The sequence below is a fragment of the Mobula birostris genome, chromosome 22 (assembly GCF_030028105.1).
Source record: "Mobula birostris isolate sMobBir1 chromosome 22, sMobBir1.hap1, whole genome shotgun sequence".
NCBI classification, from domain to species: domain Eukaryota; kingdom Metazoa; phylum Chordata; class Chondrichthyes; order Myliobatiformes; family Myliobatidae; genus Mobula; species Mobula birostris.
The window spans coordinates 9,452,575-9,476,209 of NC_092391.1; the positions used below are offsets into that span (position 1 = coordinate 9,452,575).

The following is a 23,635-nucleotide window of genomic DNA, read 5'->3' on the forward strand; positions in this document are numbered from 1 at the left end:
GCTGTCTTTGTGAATGGAACATTATTAGACACACGAAGTGTTGACTTGATCATTAGACTTTCTTTTGTTAGTTGCTTTTAAATTACTGTAGTTTTGGTCCTCCAGTGAATGAAGCATGTTTTAAAACTTCGAATATGACTATTGATTTTATTTTTGTGGCATTTGACCAAAATGAGGAAAAAATGCCATATCCTTTTAAATAATGTGTTCAAATATTAATTTAATTCAATATTAATCAATTTATTTGTTTGATGAAAGGTATAAAGATGTCAGATTAAAATGCAATTGCTTAATGTCATTAGAAGAAAAATTTAAATCTCCCTTTAATGTTTTCAGACGGAAGCGACGTAATTTCAGCAAACAAGCAACAGAAGTCTTGAATGAGTATTTTTACTCCCATCTCAGCAATCCATATCCCAGTGAAGAAGCCAAAGAAGAGCTGGCAAAGAAATGCAGCATCACAGTATCACAAGTAAGAACAACCATCCATAATTTTTGAATTTATTCCGAAGAAATGTGTCTGCTCAAATTTAAAAATATTGAGAATAAATTGAAAAAGCTGGTTTCAAACCTTTGTTCACTGTGAAACTTCAGGTTCACCCAAGTTAATATGAATTGGCTATATAGGTTGACGATTTCCGCAAAATTAATGGCTGCTGCGCCATTTCTTTCATTTTCTGATTTAATATAATGGTTAATTAGATTAAAAATATGTAAATTTGTGAATGATACTGAATTAACAGGTTTCTTCAAATGAGTAATTACAAAGCACAAGAAGCCGTAAAGTTGTACAGTGACTGGCTATTTAAGCAACCCCTGAATTAAATTTCCATTAAGTTTAAATTAGCAATGTAGTACAATTGTATAACTGGACAGAAATATTTACTGTTTAGATCAAGATTTTCTTTTTACATTGCAGCATGTAGTCATGCCATTGCCAGCACAGGTAATGCTTCTAACTTCAGAACTGAGGTCAGAAGGAGTTTATTCATAAGCAGGGTGAAAAGTCTTTACAGTTCTCTGAAAACCCAAATCACTGAATATAAGCAAGTCTCAGACTTGCTCCACTTAGGCAAGAAGTGTAGTTGTTCCATATCGTACCTAGGCAATAATTAGTTTCTCTTCCTTGTTTTTAGTGAGACCTGTAAGGTTCATGTTTGTTTTGTGACCCTGGTAAATTTTTTTTTGTCAAACTGCAATGGAAATTTAATAATTCCTGTTTAGGAAATTTTCAATGCAGTGGCGTGCTGTCATATTTGAAAATTAGTTGATTAAGAAAGACATTTCCTTTAGAATCTCCATTTAAAATTTTATCTTTAAATTACATGACCAAATTAAAATAATTTAAAGAGATCTGATATTACAATTCATGTACAGTAGATCAGAGGCATCTGGGAAGTATGATCTGTGTTCCCACTTGCAAGACTGACCATAGTTCACTTGTGACGTTTTGCTTGTGCGTTAGCCAGTCAGCTTCACCTATGGACATATATATCATATTTTACAACTAGCAATGTCAGCTACTCTATTTATACCTATCAAGGTGTTTGCTAGGTGTCATGAGTATTGAGTTTGCTTCTAAACTCAGTGATAGAATACATTGGTTAAGGTGACATAAACAGTGATCCTGGACTACTCAGTCTTGCATATCAATATTACAGCTCATAATATATTTATCATAATGTGGCTGAGGGTTAAATGGATTGTGCTTTAACTATTCATGGCTTCTGTTCTATTTTTGACATAATGATCGACTTAACCTCCAGAGGAACTTTCAGAAGCATAATTAGAAACCAGCTTGAGGTTAACTAATTAATTAATATTATTCCAATTGTTTCAACTGAGGTTTGAAAGAATCATCTGTAAAAGATGTACTGAAAAGTTAATTTCTGCTGACTGAATAAGCCATTTCTATTAAATTTTATTCATTAATCTTGTGTATTTGCTTAATAGAAATGATGTGAAATTGTGCCATGTTTTTGGTTTAGTCCATATGCTATTCTTTTGCAAGAAAGAATTTTAAAAGTGGGTTCAGACTGTGGTACTATTCTGCTGATAGAACCATCTGCTGATTAAGATGTTACCTGCTTAAACTAAATGCTATTGATGAATATTTTGTTAGAACAAACATTTCCTAGAAATTAATACAGCTGAATCATTAATATAAATTGTGTAACTTTTTGCAAATCTGAAATTGACTAGATTGAATATTGGAACTGGTTTGACCAATGTTTTGGCAAAAAGAAGTCAATCAACTGATAAAGAATAAAACTTCTCATTCAGTTTGATGGAAAGAACAAAGTTGTTCAAACGGTAACTTGTATGTTTGCTTTGTAATTCTTAAGGGTAGAAGCACACTTGAAAGAGACTACGCAAATCTATTAATCTTTTCCTTTTAAAATAATCTCTTGTTAACTGGTGTGTATGTCATTTTCTTCGGTTATAAGTCTCTATATGTGATGGTATTGATTTCTGAAAAGAAGTTATCCATATATTGTTAAATTTAACAACATCTTGGATTCTGTTGTGTAAGTGGAGAAAGTTTAAACAAATGTTCAATGTGAAAGAAAGTGAGGCGCAGTACTGGGTGAAGAATCATCTGAGCCTATTGTATTTAGTAAGATCATCACATTCCTACCTGAAACTTATCTGTGGATTCCAGTGAAATTGAAAAACCCCTGACACTTGCAGTCTTGAATATGGTCAGTGATTGTGTATTTACAGACTTCTAATGACTTTCAGCCCTGCTGGTGAATAAACTTCTGACCTCAGTCCTGAAGTCTGGGTCCTTATCTCCAGACCATTGCACAGTAGTAAAGTTACTGGTCTAGTAATTTGGAGACTGGACTGGACTATAATTTGGTGACACGAGTTTAAATACTTTTAAATTTCCACTCTAACTGGAATGATTTTCATTGGTTGTCTTCTGCAGCGACTAATAGAAAATATATAATGTCTTGGAAATTTTGTCACTCCAGTACTTTTAAGTACTTCTTATCATTATATAAACTTTTGAAATTACTTTTGTACAATATTTCTTGCCAGTGTATTCATAAAATGAGCTTTTCCCAGATATATCAATATTTTGGTTGACTTTGCTGATTTTAATATCATTCTGGCCCTCGGGATCAGCACTCTTAGCTGTTGCATTATATGCTCTTCTATTAAGTTCCTCCTATTCCCAATTACTACACTTTGCAAAGGGTGGAGCACTTTTCCAATGGAGATTTTATTTCTCATGGGAATATAAATTTGCTAAGCATTTTCATTACTACTTACTACTAAGTGTACATTTGTTGCAATTATTTTTGTACTTCACTTCCAAAATTCAGTGATGCTCAATTTTTAAAACAGAATATTACAAATAGCAATAGCTACAAATGTGCATTTACTACAAGTGACATGGGGCAAATTCCCACTGGAAGGGGAATGATCAGTTTTATTTTATATCTTGTGTGTTAGCTGCAACTATCTTTTGATTTTCCCCAAATGAAAATTGTGTTTTTAATGAATTGTTTTCTCCTCAGAAAATTTACACTTGCTGAAGTTTAAACACACTTTTATACTTACAAATGTAAAACAGGAGCATGATTGCAACAAAGATAGAAATGTCTCTCTCAAATAAGTGATCATAGGTGGAGAATCCCACGGTTCCCTGCCACTCTAACCTGCCAGCTGTGGTTAGCAACAGTTTACTTGCTGGAGAGGCTTGTAATGATAAGCTGCTTTGGTAAGGAAAAAGGAACCTTTGATCTCATCCATAACTAACTTTTTCCAGTTAATACTGAATTTCAGATATTGCATTTTATGAACATTCACACACATTTTTGTCTTCTGGGCTTGTATATTACACATACTAAACCTCTCATTGATGCACTGCACACATGTACTCATAACATGCTCACAAACTATCCACACGGACATGAATCCCTCCCAATCATCATGCACTCCTGTGTATATATGTAGCTACCTTATGCATTGTGGATTCACCTAAGCACGCACCTCAAAGAGTTCCTCAGATTTCAATTCCTAGTTGGTGCAGCATTCATGAGATTCAGGTATACCAACAAGCTTAAGATTAATGAAAACCCCAAGTGCAGAGAGATCATTAGAGAACACCAATAAACTTTAAAAACCAAAACACTGAACTCTCTCTGTATCACACATTATTTATGACTTCTTCACTAATAAAGAAGCTATAAAAGACCCTGTCGATAATAAGCTGTGTGGATGGCTCCCAACTACAGTATGGTAGTTTATCTAGAGCAATTACTAATAGAACTACAGAATAGTGGAGAATTTTGACTGTTTTGTGTTTCTGTTTGGTGGGCAGTAGGTAAAATGAAAACAATGAAACTACGTAATAATAATTGTATGAAGTGCACAAAGCATTTAAGTACCCACTGAGAATTTATTCAAATCAAAGTCACTACAAAATTCAGAACAATTTTTTAAAGAGAAGAATCATTGCCTCTGAAATGAGTCCTTTATGTAAGTGCAATAAATATTCATTAAGATGTTAGTAGCTAATGCAGAGGTACAATACTGTGCAAAGTTCTTAGGCACACATAAGTAGCTAGGATGCCTAATACTTTTGCACAGTACAGTAGTAATTTTATGTATTGCACTCTACTTCTGGCGCAAAAATAAACAAATTTAATGACACAAGTGGTGATAAACCTGATTCTGATATGGGTCTCTATTGTGGACTGAGAATGGGAAGGGGGCAGGGAAAAGGGGAAGGGAGAGGAAGGGAGTGCGAAGCACCAGAGAGACATTTTGTAACGATCAATAAACCAATTGTTTGGAATCAAATGACCTTGCTTGGTGTCTCAGGGCTGGGCGTGTCTGTACCTACGCCAACACCTGCCCGGCACTCCTCCTCTACCACCTGTCCCATACCACTCCCTCAGTGCTCCATGTTGACAAATACAGTACTATACAAACATCTTAGACACCCTGGCTTATATATGTGCCCAAGACTTTTACACAGTACTATACTCGAAGAAGAATCACAGGCTTCTTATTCAGTGCCCCTCATTCTTGATCAAATTATAGACTGACGGCTAAAGTTTATGGGAGACCTACATAAAGAGGAGCTTCAAACTATCATGTCTGCTGTGTTCTGGCTGTAGATAAACTACTTCATCTGCTTTCTATAGAAGCAGATAAGTGTCTTGCATGGTGTCAGAAACAGTGAATATTTATACTTCAGGAGGCACTGAAAATGACAAAATGTGCCATCTCACAATAGCTGTAGTATAATTTGTTAGCTCTTAATTCTATAATTTATCCAGCAATTTACATGTTCTTTACTTTTAATCCACTTCTTGTATACTCCGGCTAATATAGAAAGGCTATTTTGCTTTTTAGGTGTACTTTTCTTAGATTAGATTCTATTTAAAACACTTATTAGAATATACTGGAGATACAATTGCTTTTGTCAAAGGTAGCTTATTCTCAATGCATTTCAGCTTCCTACAAGGGATGGCTTCATGCACTGATAGTTACTCTCAGCATAGGTCTACAGATAAAAGAAAAAGTCCTATTGAATACACAATAAAACGCAAACACGAGGAAATCTGCAGATGCTGGAAATTCAAGCAACACACACAAAAAATGCTGGTGAACGCAGCAGGCCAGGCAGCAAATGATTTTGGATCTCCCCCTGCCCCTCCCACTTCCAAATCTCTTACTATCTCTTCTTTCAGTTAATCCTGACAAAGGGTCTCGGCCCGAAACGTTGACTGTACCTCTTCCTATAGATGCTGCCTGGCCTGCTGTGTTCACCAGCATTTTTTGTGTGTGTTACACAATAAAACTACAATGTTAATTATAAAAATATAGCATGCAACAGGCAGTGTAAAGCCTAATCCTGAGGCAGATGAGGCAGCTTAATTCGTTTGAGATCTGTTGTGATTCATTGCATCAGCATTTTCACAAGGGTCACTACAGTAGTGTGATGATTATGTTGCTGAATGAATAATACATAAGGTCTAGATTAAATCTAGAGTGAGCATTTAAATCCCATAATTGACTTTGAATTAATTTTTTAAAACAAAATCTGTGGCGATGGTCATGAAGTTATCAGACTATCATACAAATCCAGTTTATTTATTAATACAGCTCCTGCCTTGCTCAGTCTGACTTCAGGCCCATTTTGTTTTTGAGTGACTCCTACCTATTATCTGGAATAGTCTGGAAAGTAGTTCACTTTCAGTTTTTCAAGAAGATGATCCTATGTTTCCAGCATTTGGTAATAAAGTGTTTTTCCAGCCACATGTCAAGATTGAATTGAGAACGTCACATCATTGACAGACCTGCTAATCCAGGAGTCAATGTGGTGAATACTCCCCATCTACCTTCTACCGCAAGTCATATACCCTTTTTAGGTAGCTGGATCAGACTTGTATACAAGATTCCAGAAACTACCTTAGAATGGCTTTAACTATACTGTCTTAAATAAAAGTTGTTTCATTTACAATTATATTTAATCAAATCAGGTTTAATACACTGACATATGTCATGAAATTTGTTTATTATTTGTTTTTAATGTACTTATTTATTGTAGCTCTAAGAGTTTATACTTTCATTCAAATTTGTTTACATTTCAAATGCTGTATTTTTAAATTGTAGATGTCAAAACTTGCTGGAGAAATGAAAGCTATAAAAGATTAAGAGGTTGAAACATTAATATTTATTTATTTATTAAGATACAACATGGAATAAGCCCTTCTGGACCTTCAAGCTGCACCTCCCAGAAATCCCCCGATTTAACCCAAGTCTGAGCATGGGACAATTACAATTTACAATAACCAATTAGCCTATCAACTGCTATGTCTTTGGACTGTGGGAGGAAACCAGAACACCTGTAAGAAACCCACAGAGTCACGGGGAGAATGTACAAACTCCTTACAGACAGTGGTAGGAGTTGAACCCAGGTTGCCTGTACTGTAAAGAATTGTCATAGCCACTATGCTACCATGTTGCTCTCTTGCAGCCTGATCTCCTGAGTTTTAAACAATATTTTCTGTCTTTATTTCATATGTCCAGCATCTACCACTTATGACAAAAGTTTAATTATTTTACTTGCATTTTGTGCTACAGTAGCCAATTCTGAGGCCTAATGAAAAGATGGGCAGTTGATAAATGGTTAAAGACTACATGCTGTTTCTATGTAGGCAGTGTACAGTTTCACTTAACACCAGTACAGAATTGCAGTGACCAAGCAAGTCTTAGGGTGAAAAAATATTTTGAAAGGAATTGTGCATTTACAATTGTCAGCAGAGCCCCATTTTCCTCAATCCCTGGACCTTTCTGATCACAAGGGCAATAAATCTGAATGAAATGGCTTTCTAGTTTGATTTGGAGCTTTTCGTCAGTCAGGCTGTATTTAGGTCACTGATGCCTATAAATTGAACAGCTTTACAGGCAAACGAATGAACATTTTAGTATTACAGAATCACACTGTGTATTAAAGTGTTCATTCGTTTGCCAGTAAAGCTATTATCTTGAAGAGGCCTAGACTAATAATCTGTAATGTGAGTTCAAATCCCATCAACTAAATTTGAATCTGTTTAAAAAAAACTGAAAGTAATCATGAAACTGTCAGCTTGTGATGTATCCTGCTGGTTCACTAATTGTGGAAGGAATCGTACTGCCCTTAACCTGGTCTGACTCTAATCCATTGCTGTCATTAGTTGGATCCATGAGGTTAAAATTTATCCTTGGTTGCTTACTGTAAACATCCAATTTCATATTGCCTGGGCGTGATTGCTCTTCTGAAATTTAGTTCCACTGATTTTTAGTAGAACAACCTAGAATACATAGTGCAGCTGTTACTGTATAGCTAATGTTATTGACTGAGCATCTACCATTACCACTTAATATTTATTGTCATGATATATTTTGTTCATCACTGTTCAAGTTTTCCCATTTTATTTTGAGAATGTGTAAGTACATAACAAATTGTAAAGGTAACAATTTCAGGAAATTGAAGTCCAGAGAGTTGTTGTATAGAAATGCAGCATTCTCAAATGTTTTCATTTGAAGGTTACAGAAAACAGCAGGTCACTGATTCTGAATCAGTTGGTAGCCAACGTGGTTTCCTCAATTCCTGTCATTCACTTAACAGAGTGTGTACACAACAGGACCCTTCTGAATTGTTCCCTGTCTGTCACACTGCCTGAAAATGTGCCCTCAGATAGGCACCTGTTCTAGCAGAGAAAGAGACTTCTGTTAATTAATCTCTCTTTTTTCATTTAGCATTAGAAAGGTCAGAATTCTGGTAGTCTAGATTAGGGAAACCATTACTTTTATTTTAAGATTTCTAAAATTAATCTAAGTGTATTTTATTTATTTGTAATTCAACAAAAGTGTTTGATGTAAGCTGACTCATTGATGGTAAGTTTGGAACCTCCATATTAAACCTTATAAATCCAGAAATACTGATGACAGCTTGGCAGAGTAATGACAATGTTCGCTAATAACTAATGTTCCAGCTACAAAATCAGCATTGTTAAGTTAGGCCTGATATCAAGTTGGTGGTTCAGGCATCATTATTTACTGAAGTTATAACTTCATAAAACCATATACCAAGAACACAGAATGAAGCCATTTAGCCCGTCATACCTCTGCAAATCAAGAAAGAGATGCCCAAATTAACATTGTATGCATACTCGTGTACTTCCCTGCTATTATAATCTAGATCTAATAAAGGAAAGAATCACCCTTTTTTAACCAACTATTGACTTGTGGAGCTGCCACACACTTAAAGGTCCCATTGCTTCTGCATATCACTCAATATCCTCCAATTATTGTAGATGCCAACTGAAGAGCAAAACCTGCAGATGCTGGAAGTAAAAATAGAAAATGCCACTAGTAACATCAATTCAGTTTTTGTCCCTTCACACATACCTGTAGATCTGCTTCCTCTCCAGTACTTTCTGTAATTTCTGATTTCTAGAAAGAAATGTGTTTTGAATCTTACAGTTCCAGCATTGTTCTTCTCCCCTTTTGTGGTTTCATTCATCTTTCTCTGCCTATATTTCTACAGATAGATCAGCTGTGATCTACAATCGTTCATCACCTTCTCTTAGATGATAGGAAGAACATTAGTTTCACCTGGATAACCCTGTTACTGAGATTCCCTTTGTTTTCTCCATTTCTCCACCTCTGCACTTCAACTTAAAGCATACTTGTTTTCTCACTTTTCCATTTCAGATGACAGATCATTGATCTGAAACATTAACTTCGCTCCTTTCTTCACAGCTGCTGCCTGATCTGCTGAATCTTACCAATATTTTCTATTTTTTATTTTGTATATTGCATTATCTTGTACCTGTCAAAGTTCATTACCCAGCAGTTATGTAGATTAAATTTTCTTTGCCTTTTTCTGCCCAACTGACCAGATCATCTTTCTGAAGTTTAAATCATTCCTCTTCACTGCTACTACAATATGGTGCCTCCAATATTTGAGTCTAGAACATTAATATATAATACGGAAACCAAGGAATGAACTTCAAAGCCTTCTTCCAGTCACAATATCGCCCATTAGCCATTTGCCTTGTTTCTTGCCACTAAGCTATTTTTGGATCCAATTTACCACTTTCCCTTGGGATTTTACTGTTTTGATACAGTCTGCCATCTGAGACTTTGTCAGAAGGCTTGCTAAGATCTGCATAGACAACATCAAACACTCAATACCCATTCTCTTCTTACCTCCACGTAAAATTCAGACAAATTAGATAGGCACAACCTTCCCTTAGCAAATCCCAGCTGGCTGCATTTTGATAAATCTTTACCTCTCTAACTGAGGGTTTGCTGTCCCTTCAAGTGGATTCCAATACTTTGTGTATTCGTGATGAAAATAACTGGATTGTAATAACACAGTTTATCTCTACCTCCTTTTTAAAACAATGATACAAAGTTAGCAGCTCTGTAATCCTCTGGCACCTCTTCAGTTGTTGGAAAGGAATGAAATATTGTAGTCAGCCTCCAGCTTGCTGCATCCTTTCCATTGTTGTAGCACTTGACAATTTTTTTGGATTTGAATGCATTTTCTCTGTGTCTAAGTAACCTTGTGCCACACGATGCCCAGGATGACACATAAAGAACACCCATTCAGTGTAGTGTTAAGTAGCTTAGAGTGCTGTAGAATCATATTGCTGTATCAGAGTAAGTCTTTAAACATGAAAGGGACAATATCAGGGTGGGGATGGAATTGTCTTAGGATTCAGTATTCCTTATTTTCAATTAACATGTGAATTCCAACAACGGCATGTAAAATGGACATTTCCTTTTTGTCTAATGAGGTGAGGTGTTCTTGTTCATGACTACAAATACCCAAATAAATCATTCTTAATTTCAAATTTTAAGTTAACTTTTTCTGATTGTTAATCATTCCCCAGCTAATTCACAAAGCAATTCCTGAATTCTTCAGGTCAACCTCTTGTAACAGTAGAGTGTCTGTATCTTCGAAAAATAGTTTTGTTCTTTCCCCCTATAATTGTAAGCTTAGAATGATCGGATTGGCTCTGTCTTAGCTACAATTTCAAAATCCTTGTATTGCCATATTACCATTTTTATATCTACAACAAAATGAGCTAGGTACTGCAATAACAGCCTGTTAAATCTGGTGATGCCAGTTAAAACTTGGGCTAGTAGCATAAGGAAACAGCTAAGTCTCCAATTTCAGTTTTGCAATATCAGCAGTAATTTGTTATGAAGGCCCAAACTATTATTATTTCATCTTCCAGTCAGAAAGCAGTCAGTGGAATTTTGGATCCTACTAACTTTGACAGGTTAAAATTGTACTACCGTTGATGCCAAAGTCTGATGAATGTGTTGAAGTAGAAATGGGCAGGTATCAGTATAGTATTACAATTATCACAGGAATAGTAGTAAAAACGTGGCCTGTTACAGGCAAACTGATGGGGCTTCCTCCATCGTGACAGATTATTGATTGTATGATTTCTAGTTATATTCTTCCAGACAAATTCAACCTGGAGAAAAAGTCTGAGTTTTTTTTGTTATCATTTGAGAAATATATAAAAAGAGTCTTCATGGTATACGGCGTTCCAGCATTTTTTCTTTCTCGTTGTGAAGAAAAAACATCAGATGATTGTCCTCTCTTCCTTTGCTCCAATTAAACCTTGCTCGGTAGTTAACCTCAAGGTAAACTCATCAAACAACTGATGTCAAGGAAACACTGCCCACAGTGGTTTGTATGAATGGTCATTAATTTTAATTGCCTTGATAGTAAAGATTAAGAAGCACGGCGACTGGAGTGCTACAAAAAATCTGATGGCGTGCAAAATCTCCTCATATTTTAGAATGTGCTAAAGATATAAAATTTTAGTGCACAGTCTGGAATTTATTACACAATGTGAATGGTTGCTGTATCTTTTTTTAATCTTTGTGCATCTGTGAATGTTTGCACAATACAGATACTTTAGTTATTAAATAGTCAATTACTGTTAATATGATTACCACAATAATTATGATAGATTTATGGCACTATGGCTGTACTCTTATAGATTGTGTAGCATGTTTCCAAGTAATTATCTGTTGACAGTGCCTGGTAACCTGTGATATGGCACCAAAGATAAATAGCATCACACTAATTCTATGCTGGTTATAATGTGTTTTGTTTTAACTTGCTGGTTTAAAAACTGTTCTGCAGTAGAAATTTCCAAGTAGAATGTACTGCAATACTGGTGGATATGTTCTTGGGTCAAGTACCATTATGTTTTTCTTTTGAATCTTCTTATTATGGGATGCCTTGTTTGCCAAGGAGAGAGGTAAAACTGGAGGGAGTCATTTTCTTATCAGTCTTGTGAGACTTCTGGTTTCTGGTTCTGTGAAGTATAATTTTAGGTTATACAAGTATAAGCTTCCTTTTGTAATTGGTAATCCAAGAGAAAGAGAGATGAGAGGGGAGGTGAAGCAAAAAAATCAGAGAAAACCGTTTCAAAAAAGAACATAATGCTGTAATGGTTGTTTACTCTGATTGTGGAATTATCTACATTCTAAATGTAATCAGTGCATTGTGCAAAATCTAGTGGTATACATAGCCAAACAATATTAGAACCTGTACTTGACAAGACACCGTATAATTCATAGAGTAATAACCATTTTTTCTCTATGAATATTGTTGTCTAAAGAACTTTGTAAATTCCCCCATCACATGAAATTAGCAAAAATTCAGCTATTATGTTTACATGAGTTAAATAAGGTTTATACTGAGAACCATATTGGGAAAAGAGCATTTTAAAATGTAGTATGTAAAATACTTCCACTTGAATAATGACAAAATCATCTTGGAGCTTGTGTCTAAATTTATGGAATTTAGTATTTTACAGCCAGAGTTGGCTTCTTCTCTGAATCATCAAATCACACAGACTTTCTTTCCCCTGGCCAAGCACCTCTTTCTACACCTGTGTGCAGTTTTTGTGCACTCTTTAAAGACCATTGGCAGTAAAATAAAATTGTAGTTGAACTCATCCGTATGTAGATTACCAGAAAAAAAAACAAACCAGCTTGTCATGCTTACATTATAAAGGATTTTAATGTTTATCCCCCCAATGTCATTTACACAGTTATAACCTTTAGCTGAAGTCACGAGATAGAAATTTAAACACCATAAGGACCATTTACTCTGTCCTCTGTCCTCCCTTGGGTCAGCAGCTTGTTTTCAGTAACAATTGCAGAAATATTCCATTAACAACATTTGTAAGATAAAGTACTTTACACAGGGAAAATAACATTTTGGAGATTAACCAACATGTTAAGGTCTATACTCTGTACACGTGAGTTCATACTCAGTTTCTCAATCATTCAGCGTTCGTTCCAGCTGACTGGGTTCTTGCCTTTTGATTCTTTCACAGGTGCTTGTTATTAAGCTACTTTTTGTAAAGTGCTGTGAATAATACGTAATGCCCACAACATTCATTCAGAACATACTGAAAATTCAGTTGCAATCTTGTAGTGTTTTGTTCTCTGAAAATAATAATGAAGCACCATCTGAGCTTTGCCCCCTTTGGCCGGAGTACAAATGATTACTAACCAATTTATAAGGATCCTTGCGCAGGTTAATGTGCGTGGATTAGCCTTGGCAACACTGATCCTGATCTTACTCTGTTCAGAGGGAGAATAAAAAACACTAGTTCATTTATTATTGATTTACATCACTCTATTCATATTCATCTAACTGAACATGATTTAAATTGTAGAGTTGCCAGGTTGTTCCAGACCAGAAACAAAGAACAATGGCATTTCTAGGCTTTCTCATCTTACCACTTCTCAAAGCAAAGAATGCACTTTGTATCCATCTCAGTAACAATATTTGATTGGCAGGTGGTATTTAATGTACCAACAATTACTTCTTTATTATTAATGTTTTGGTGTGTTTTTGGATTTTTTTCCCCCAGTGTAATCATGTCGGTAATGTCGTGGTGAATGTCTAAGTCCCCAAGTATCTGTTCTGTCAAAAGACAGGCATATTCATGTCATGCTTCAATTCCTAATAACTTGCAATCTATCTTTGATTATTGCTTAATTAGTCAAGACACCCAGTGGAAAAAGTTAGAAATTTCCATTGTGATGGACCCAAGTTTGACAAATACGAGTAATAATACCTCTGAGTACCTGGCAGAGCTCTTGACAGTTGGTTTTCTTCACTCCTCAGGTATCAAACTGGTTTGGCAATAAACGAATCAGGTACAAGAAGAATATTGGGAAGTTCCAAGAAGAAGCTAACCTATATGCTGCAAAAACTGCTGTAAATGCTGCACATGCTGTTGCAGCTGCAGTGCAAAACAGCCAAGCAAACTCCCCCACCACACCCACGTCCGGTAAGTGGAAAGGTTCCAGAACATGGTTCAAAGTTTAGCAGTTTTGGTTTGTAAGAAGGCAGCATAATTTTATAAAAACAAAAAAAAAAGCTTCCTTAAGAAAAGCACCGTTAAAATTATGTTACAGTTTTATGTTTAAATTAATCATGGTTGCCATATTGTAAGCCCCAGCTTTAAAAATACAAATTAAAACTTTGCAATGATGCTGAAAAAAAAAATTTGCCTTTTCCTGATAAGGTAGGTCCCACGATGCCTCCTTATTGTGTCTCAAGCTAAAAGCAGCACCCACACTTCAGAATTCACTGGTTTGGGCTTTGCAGGTCATTATTTGACAGAATAACATTTTTTAAAAAAAGGAACTCCTCATTCTGTAAAAATCTGGACAATTTTCATAATGCTTTTCATGTTATGGAAAGGCTGCTGTTTCTTTTCTGTCTGTTTCCTTATTTCTGTTTCTCTCTTGTATGTTCTTTCTTTTTGAGAACTTTGGGGAGAGATTTAAAGCCCTCTGTGATTCAGGTGCCTGACTCTTTCCTTTCCAGGTTCCTCTGGTTCTTTTAACCTACCAAATTCTGGGGACATGTTCATGAACATGCAGAATCTGAATGGGGATTCTTACCAAGGGTCCCAAGTCGGAGCCAATGTGCAATCACAGGTAGGAAGAATGGGCCAGTACCAGGGCCTAGGAAGCAGGGTAGGGCTTAGACATTAAAACTGCCTTACTCTGACCTATAGCCCTGTAAATATTCTGTACCTAAGGTACAGATTAATTAAATTATCCATTTGCTGCTTTGATATTATCATTATTGTTTTGAGTCCGTTATTTGTGATGTTCCATGTTTGATTTTTAAAACTATGTGAATGCAGTCGGCTCTGGCTTGAGCAATCTGGGGGGGTGGGAAAATTGGCGAATTTGGTGATTGGTGTAAGCTTCTGCCATATTCATTCACAGACTTTCCTCTTATTATTTTCATGCCTTGTGTTTTTTGAATTCTGTTCCTTTCTTTCACGATAAGAATTGTTCTTGGGACTAAAAGGCTTTGTCTGCCAAAATATCACAATCCTGGGAGAGGCTGGGGACCCACCCTCGCTAAAAGTGTTGAGGCTTTTCCCCTTTTGCCCACTTAGACAGAGAGAAAGGCAGCATTCCAAATATAAAATGACTATTGTTTTATAAGATAAACTGTTACTGATGTGGTACTTAAGTAAATGACATGAGGTGAGTCCGATACTAATATTTGAATAACATATTTCTAGAAGTGGTTGGCTGTATTACAAGCAAAGAGTGTAGTTTTTCACTGTTTGTCATCCTCAATGTAATCATTTCTGTAAAAAGTGTCAGTAAATGACTGCAGTTCTTGTTAAGGGTAATCCATTAAATTGTTACTGACAGACAGCATGCTGACTGGCTGCAGACAGCCTTTGCCTGTAATTTATTTATTGGGTGCAAAAAAAACCTAGAAACCCTATGGCAAAATTTCCAGAATTCAGTGTGGTATGTAAGCTTAGCCTGACATCTTTCAAAAACAAATTTTAACACGGAGGCTGCCAATTTAAAAATATTTAAAACAAACTGGTAATTTTTACTATAATGTAAGCAGGATGGCAAGCTTACACATCTCAATCTACTATATCATTTCCTGTGAGCAGAGGATAGTTCTTTCACATCAACTCTGACATGTTCCTTTTTGTTTGTTTTTGCTTCAGGTGGATTCCCTGCGTCATGTTATCAATCAGACGGGCGGATACAGTGATGGTCTTGGAGGGAATTCACTGTACAGTCCACACAGTTTGAGCGTAAGGAACACTTTTATTTCTGTGTCCATAGAAGAAAAAGAAAAACTAAAGCCTTGCCAGTGTAAGCCATTATAGTTTCTTAATTCAGCTTTTGATAGCAGAGAGGGTTACGTTATCCAGAAAGAAACAAACATTCCTTTATGGGATGTTTATGTAAAGAATTAATGGTTATGTAGGAAAATTAAACCTTTTTTTAAACAAGAAATGCACTGCATTAAAATAGAGCTAAAGATGGCAATCTTTTGTCCTATTACTTTAAATCCAATGTAAAATATTTCACAGTGTTGCTAAATCATTTCCAAAATACTGTGTTTGGAAGATGGAATGTAAAATTGTCCTTGCCTGCAGCATTTTGAAGTCATGAATTCCATCTTCGTTGATGAGGCTTGATAAGGTGTCATATGATAGTGTAGTGCATTATACCACTCTGGTATGGTATGGACATTGGGATTTTTATTATTTTTTAAATAGAACGGATATAGTTTGACAGCTGTCCCTGCAGGACTCTATTAATGTATGCAACATCATCTCCCCAAAATTAGATTAAAATTTAGACACAGCAAGGATAGTTAACTAATCTCTAAAATTTGGATAATGATGACTAAATTATTATTTAAACACTGTCCTTCTGATTAATTGTATTGTCTTAATAGTGTTATAGGGAATATTCTTTACTAAATATAGTTATTCCAGAGGGAATGCAATGTATTTGCCAATAAGCCCACAGATCTGGCAAAATCGAAAGCTGCAGGTTGAACTTTACATGTTTAATTTGGAAGGGCTGATGTAAAGGATATTCCCCATGAGGAAAATATATCTGTTCGTCAATTTACACAGTGTGCACAAAGATGGGTAAAAGGTTTGCTACCTCTTTCATACATAGATAAATGCAAAAAAAAATATGGACAGCATGCATGAGTGGTATAGGTTGTAGTTTTATGATAATTCAGGCGGATTGCTTTGGAAATTAGCCATATTATAAATAAACCATTATTAACATACGCTAACCTTTTTTGCTGCTGATGTTTGGCGATTGGAGGCTTGAGCAAAGGCTAGTCTTCGCCGCAAGCACTCAAAGTCAATGTAGCTCATATTGGACCCTACAGAAAGGGCTGCCCCGTCACTTCTACTCAATGTTCCTCAACTCACGAGGCCTGCACCTTCCCTCTTTCTGACTGACATAAAAATATGTAGCGACAAGCTGTCTGCCACAGCAGAAATTTGATCAGACATTGATTTCAACAATTGCCTCTATAGCCCAAGACATCAGGAGAACTCATTTTTCATATCTCTCATTCCTGATGCAAATGTAAGGAGTACCAGTGGTTTATGTAGGAATACAGTAGTGTCATCAAGTTCAAAATTCACATTTAATTTTTGCTTAATTAGATCAACAAAGCAGACTACAGCACAGGACCAGAGTTTCTGTCGTCTGCTTACTCCTGCTGCTGGCAACCTGAATGCGTACACATTGAAATGTGGGCTTGAAGCAAAGTGAATAAATATTTGTCAGCAATAATTGGCACCCTGTAAGTGCCAACTTAATTTTTTTTGTGTTGATTGAACAGTGAACAATCATGAAAAACAAGAAGATGCTTTCTAATAATATGATAAAGATATGATAAAGTCTCACTGTCCACCCTATATTAAGTAAGCCATGTAACATACCTCTCTGCCCCAGCTGTTAACTTCATGTGAAATGCCTCTATTCTCACCATAACATGACCATTTCCTTTTCGTGACGCAAACATACCTTTGCTTGGCGCAAGTTCACCAGGACTGACATTGGTTGTTTGTCAGTCTTTGTTGGTATGTAGTGTTTCATTGATTCCATTGTTTTTTTTTTGTTCTACTGTAAATGCTTGCAAGAAAATGAATCTCAGGGTAGTATATGATGAAATGTACCTACTTTGATATATAAATTTACTTTGAACTTGCGTTGCTGACCTCTTTATTTCTGGCCCTTTTTCTTGTTCTATCTGCAAATTTGCATTTGAGTGATTTAATAACACAATGTCTTTAGGATTTAGTATTATCATTCTTTGCTTTGAAGGAATTATTCATTCTCTTTCAAGAACTCATAGAAAGCAAAGTTTGTTTATTTTGTATTTAATTGTGATATACAATTTTTGAACGATGAATGACTGTGCAGTTGTCTTTAACGTGCCATTGTTAAAATAACAAGGCACAATATGAATTCTGTAATGTTCAGTTGTAGGTTTTGTATCATTAACTGTGCAGCAATGCACAGCTTAAAGGACTGAATCCAATAGGTACAGATGTATATTTTCAACTTGTGCTTGCCAAGGAAAACATTCAGTTATCAGGTATTCACTAAGTGGAGTGAAATGGATTATCAGTTTGTGCAAAGCAGATTAGCTTGGTTTCATTTGCAAGAGGCTGCTTTCAATATTTGCCTTGTTTCTGCCAGCTCTCTTTATGTCAGCAGAAATCATTCCCTGTTTGATGCCATGTGAGATTGGTTGATCTGTGTGAGCCTGCAGGAGTTAAAACTAGTGATGTGCCTGAACTGATGATTTAAGATCTTGGGAAAATATTATTTTAAAACCAGGACATTCTGAGTAGTGTTCTTTCGTAAATCTAAATAATGTCATCTGCACAAAATGTGAGCACTTTTCAGGAGATTGACTCAGACAGCAGTTATAATCAGTGCTTGAATTTAATACTGACTGCCCAGCAGATTGCTCTTGGATTCTTCAGTTTTGCTAGTCAGTATTCTAAACACTAGCAAGATTTTCCTAATGAACTCCAGAAAACAGTGTCTCAGCTTCCTAGGATTCACCTTCATTTTGTCACAATCATCAGGTTGGCTTTGATTCTGATGGGTTGCACTAGTGGAAGAAAAAATTTGCTAGTGACAGTTATAGCCACTAGCAAAACTGAGCTGTCTCTAGAAAAAACTATAAACCCCAACCCCACAAGATCTCATTTTGTGTTTGTAATAAATTCTTCTTTTGTGACAAATTTGCATAAATATATATTTTGTTTGTCTAGATTATGTATACCAAATTTTGGGAGAACCAAGAAGATGGAGAGAGCAAGGAATAGAATTGAATTGAATTGAATTGAAAGGTCCTCTCAGTAATTTTATATTTGTGTGAGGCATGGAGATGTAACTGACTGCAGGTTTGATGAATGTTCATTCCCACTTGGTCAATAGGTAAAATCATCGTGCCCTCCTGACTGGAGAAGGTGCATAGAGGGGAGTAGTATGGATGAAGAGAAAATTAAAATGTAAGAGAAATGAGCAGTCAATTTCAAATTGATGTGCTTCACAGATGGAATCTACATTAATGGATACTGAAAATGTATATGGCACCCCTAAACTCCTGCCTTGACTGTTAGTTGAACTCTTTCACCGCTGGCCACCTCAGCCCAACCAGGATTGTTTTCTTTTTGAACTAATGACTATGTAAAGCAATGCTTTTCCCTTGCAATAAAGGATGTTCCTTCCAGCCTGTTTTAATTTCATGTCACTCTTCTGGTGCTGCCTAATAATGGTGCAAGTGTGTGGCAGACTGATCCAGCCTAGATTACTTTAATATCTGTGTCAGTCCTGTCAAATAGCATGACCCCAATATCAGAAGCTCAGTATGTGGGCATTTGTGGCCACAGAAACATGAAAAGATGCATGTTATGTGTTAAATCAGCTGTAGAGCACTAAATCCTCAGAATCACAGTAACACGCTGTGCTCTGTGTTACAGGATAAATTCCAAATAGCTATGAAGGTTTTAAAGGCTGATGCACCCAAGAAGAAGCTGAATAAAGGGGAGGCTCTGGGGCAAAGCCAGCTTGAAGTTGACAGCAATGCATTGCAGAAGTGGATAGGTGAAGAATAGATAATGAGCACAGTGAGAAAGACCAGATTGCTGAGGAAGGGTTTGAATGGACAGGTGGTTATGGGTGAGGTGCTGAGTACAGGTAGAGCATTGGAGGATGTTGAATGAAGATTTGCCCAGATAAGGGATAAGAGGTCACCAGAGTCCTTGAATGATAACACTTGGAGCTACATGTTCCCTTTTGATACAGAATGGGATCATGGCATATTTTTGATAAGCTAATAATAAGGGAATTTATTCATACATTTAATTTTAAAATTTGTACTTTATGTTCTCTCCTTTGCACTGTTCAGAAGACAGCAGGCAATCTGTGCCAACCTTCACCCAGCAGATGGGTGCAAAAGGCCAACCCAAACTGACTTGCCCCTTCTCTTTCATTCTCCTCACTATGATTGTGCCAGGGATGAATTTGGCACTTGTCCATATGCGTGGATGAGATCAGGAGCTTCCCCTGCAGAGAACTGCTAATGCAAATCCTTGCCTGCTGCTCCCTGGCAGATTGTAGCTTTGTAACATGAGTTTTCAGGAAATTACCTATGTATTTGGTTGTTAAAATTATGTTAAAGTGTTTATTAATATACTTTGTTTAGCTTCATTTAGACACGACTGATCATTTCATCTGTATATACCCTGCATGGAAAATATTTCTCTCCCGCAGACAAAACTCTTACTGGGCTGGGGGGTGGAGGGGAAAGAAATGTATTCATATGCCTTCAATGTGTTTTGAGTGGTTAAACATTGGAAAAAAATGTTTGTAATTTTACTAATGAAATCTTTCTACATCTCAGCTCATTATAGAAACAGCATTTTTAGCTGTGGCATTGCAGTGTACATGGTTGCATGGAGATGTACTTATTATTGTCTACAATTTTTATTTCTGGGCTAAATTTGAATTTTAGGGCAAAGAAAATGTGTTACTACATTTCACAAGTTTTCATGATTTTTAACTGCTGAACATTATTTGTGTTTTCTAGGCTAATGGAGGATGGCAAGATGCAACCACTCCATCTTCTGTGACTTCACCAACAGAAGGACCTGGAAGTGTGCACTCTGATACCTCTAACTGATCTCCTAGGAACATCCATTCCCTGAGCCAATAGGCCTTGATTAGCACTGACCAGCAGGAGAAGAAAAGTGGATTTCCTGAAACCCAGTCACCTGCTGCTTTACTGTAAAACCCTGCTCTTTAGTGGAAAAAGAAACTTACATTTCATAATTAGAAAGAGGAACAGATTGGTTTCCTTTGGAAGTCCACGTTAATTCTATTAAGTATAGCACAGTCTTGCCTTAGTCAGTCAGTGGTTGAGACAAAGAACTAAGTAGATCCAGTGTTTTCAGACTTTTAAAACGGAACAAAAAAAGTTAATTTGTAATGGAAATCCACAAAGGGTGAAAGCATGGATTGAAGATTTATATGTGTAAGATGTTATTGTGACGCATCTTGACCTTTTGAGGTATGAATGCATGTTTCAATTTGACTGTAAGACACAAGATTACTGGTGCTGAGGCAGACAGTTATAAATTAACGAAGTTCGCCACACTGAACCCTTGCTGCTTAAAAGTATTTTAGCAAGATATCAAGAATTGATAGCTTGCTTAGAACAATGAAGTGTTACATGATATCAGAATCTTGATCAAATTTCTTTTATTACAACTGTACAACTAGAATGAAAGACTCATTTGGAAGAATCAGTTGAACAGTTTTATTACCCATGTATAAATAACCAGATGGTTGCCAAGAGCTGATATTGTTTTTCCTCAGACTTGTTATAACGGAGTGCTATTTACAGTTGTTCCTTTTTTTTAACACACTAACTCAATGCCAGCCTTCGGAGTGCTTTGCTTCTGAATTAGTGCAGGCTGAAGCCTGGGTTTTACAGTACGCGCTGGGTGCAGCCTTCGTACTTTTCCAGATTCGCTACTTCAACCTATCAATGGCAGGAAATGGCAAGGTTCACATGGAGTGCTGTAAATATGTAGGTAAAGAGTATTTATACATCTCACCAATCAAGACACAGCTTTATTACCTCATGCAAACTCATATGAACCAATAGAATTTCAACATGTTCTGTAGCTTAGAGTGCTCACTTACTACCTCTGAACAATATTCACACCGTAGTTCGTCTTTATTACTTTTTTTTGCATCTTGTAATTAACAATTTCTTTTCATGTAATCTAATGTACATTGTATCTTTTAAGAAATCAGGGTTGCTCTAGCAACTTCTTTTAAAAGGATAATCTTAAAGTGAAAGGTTTGGTTATCATCTTAAACACAAACAGTACAACTGTTGTAAATACTGAAGATCATTTTGAATGTTGGTCATGTCATTACTAAACCACGCAAAAAAAAAGTTGTAATGCATACGAAATTCAGTATTCAGTACTGTATATTTCACCCTGTGTAACGGGGAGCCCCTCCTTTCTCCCTTTTTTGTATTGTATGCAATTCTGAAACTGATTTGAGTCATGGAAATAATTTGTGACAGTGATATAATGTATTAAAACGTTTCGTGTTACTTTCTGACTGGACTACACCCTGGATTGAGAAGTCTTCCTTGTGGTAGTTAAATGTAGTTGAAAATCTTAAATAAAACTTTTTGCTTTCATGATGCAACCATCTCGTAGTCTTCCTTTGAGCTTCCGGGGTGAGGGGGGTGAGATTGAACCCATTTAGAGTACACATTTAGTCTATTCTAAGGTGTGTAGGTCTTGAATATAAATTGCAGAGTATACCAATAAAACAGCTAGTTAAATGGAGAATGAGGCGAGTCTGTTGTTGAATAGCCAATATGACTGATGGATTGGAACCTTATTGTAATTTAAGTAGCACATATTAACTAAAACTGATGACTTGTACTTTGTGGTTAGTGACACAGGAATTAGTAGGTGAATAAAACAATTCATGTCCAAAATCAGACCATGTTTTAACCACCAGACGTATCACTTAGAACAAGGCCGCTATTGCATTCCACAACCTTGTGTAGAGTCAGTGATGATTTAATGTACATTCAGAATCATCCAACAACTGCTTACTAAGCTAGCTGCTTTGATCCACAAAGATCCATGTGAAATGGAACCAATTATTTTGGACCATAAATGCTGTGACACTATTTCAAATTTGAAGTTGACATTAAATATATTGGAGCCAGGTCTTCATAAGAACATAATTTGAAGCAAGAATAGGCCAGATGGCTTGTCAGAGTTTGTCCACCATTCAATAAGATCATGGCTGACCCATTCTCAGTCTTAACTTCATTTTCCTTCCTGTTTGTCTTAAAATTTGAGTGCTCTGTAATTCAAATATACTGTACATCTTCCTTGAATGGATTCAATCAGTTTGTCTCCTTGGCTTCTTGAGATAGAACATTACAATAAAAACTTAATAAAGGTCATTAGGGCAGAAATTCCTCTTCATCTCTAATGTGGGCAAATTCTTATTAGAAACTTCGTTCTGGGTCTAGGTTCTTTTCCAGGGGAAGAATCAATCAAGTAGCGTCAATCAAGCCTTCCCAGAATTGTTTTTTGTCTTAAGATTTCCTCATTGTCCCATTCATAGAATGTCGAGCATTGAGCAGTACAGCATATTGCAGGCCTTTCAGCATATGATGTGCTAACCTTTTATCTACTCCAAGATCAAACTTTAACCTTTCCCTCCCACATATCCTTCCATTTTTCTTTTATCCATGTGCCTATCGAAGAATCTCTTCGATTTCCCTAATGTAATTGTCTCTACCAGTGCTCCCAGCAGTGTTCATTGTACTCACCATTCTGCAAATATAAAAAAAATTACATTTCTCGGCACCCCCCCCCCCAATACCTCCCTCCAATCACCTTAAAAGTATGTTTTCTCACATTAGCCATTGCCACCCTGGGGAGAAAAGACTCTGTCTATCTATGCTTCCTTTCATCTTGTACACCTTTATCAGGTCACCTGTCATCCTCCTTTGCTCCAAAGAGATAAAGCCCTAGCTCACTCAACCTTATAAGACCTGTTCTCTGATTATGCAGCATTCTGGTAACTCTCCTCTGCACCCTCTAGAGCTATCACATCCATCCTATAATGAAATGACCAGAACTGAACACCATACTCCAAGCATGGTCTCTCCAGCATTTTATAGAGCTGC

At 36.3% G+C, this 23,635-nt stretch overlaps 1 protein-coding gene across 4 annotated transcripts in view; it reads left to right on the top strand.

Annotated features, from left to right (window-relative positions):
* Nucleotides 1-22,109, top strand: part of LOC140186078 (pre-B-cell leukemia transcription factor 3) — a 215,890-nt gene extending 193,781 nt beyond the window's left edge. For 2 of the 4 annotated variants that reach the window (XM_072239939.1, XM_072239942.1), the window contains 5 exons: nucleotides 337-472; nucleotides 13,688-13,853; nucleotides 14,396-14,508; nucleotides 15,561-15,650; nucleotides 20,486-22,109. In XM_072239939.1, coding sequence (XP_072096040.1) covers nucleotides 337-472; nucleotides 13,688-13,853; nucleotides 14,396-14,508; nucleotides 15,561-15,650; nucleotides 20,486-20,578 — 598 coding nt within the window. In that variant the 3' untranslated portion in view covers nucleotides 20,579-22,109. Of the gene's footprint in view, nucleotides 1-336; nucleotides 473-13,687; nucleotides 13,854-14,395; nucleotides 14,509-15,560; nucleotides 15,712-20,485 lie in introns of all 4 variants that reach the window. The other 2 variants (XM_072239940.1, XM_072239941.1) reach the window with 2 other exon arrangements.
* Nucleotides 22,110-23,635: the final 1,526 nt, after the last annotated feature.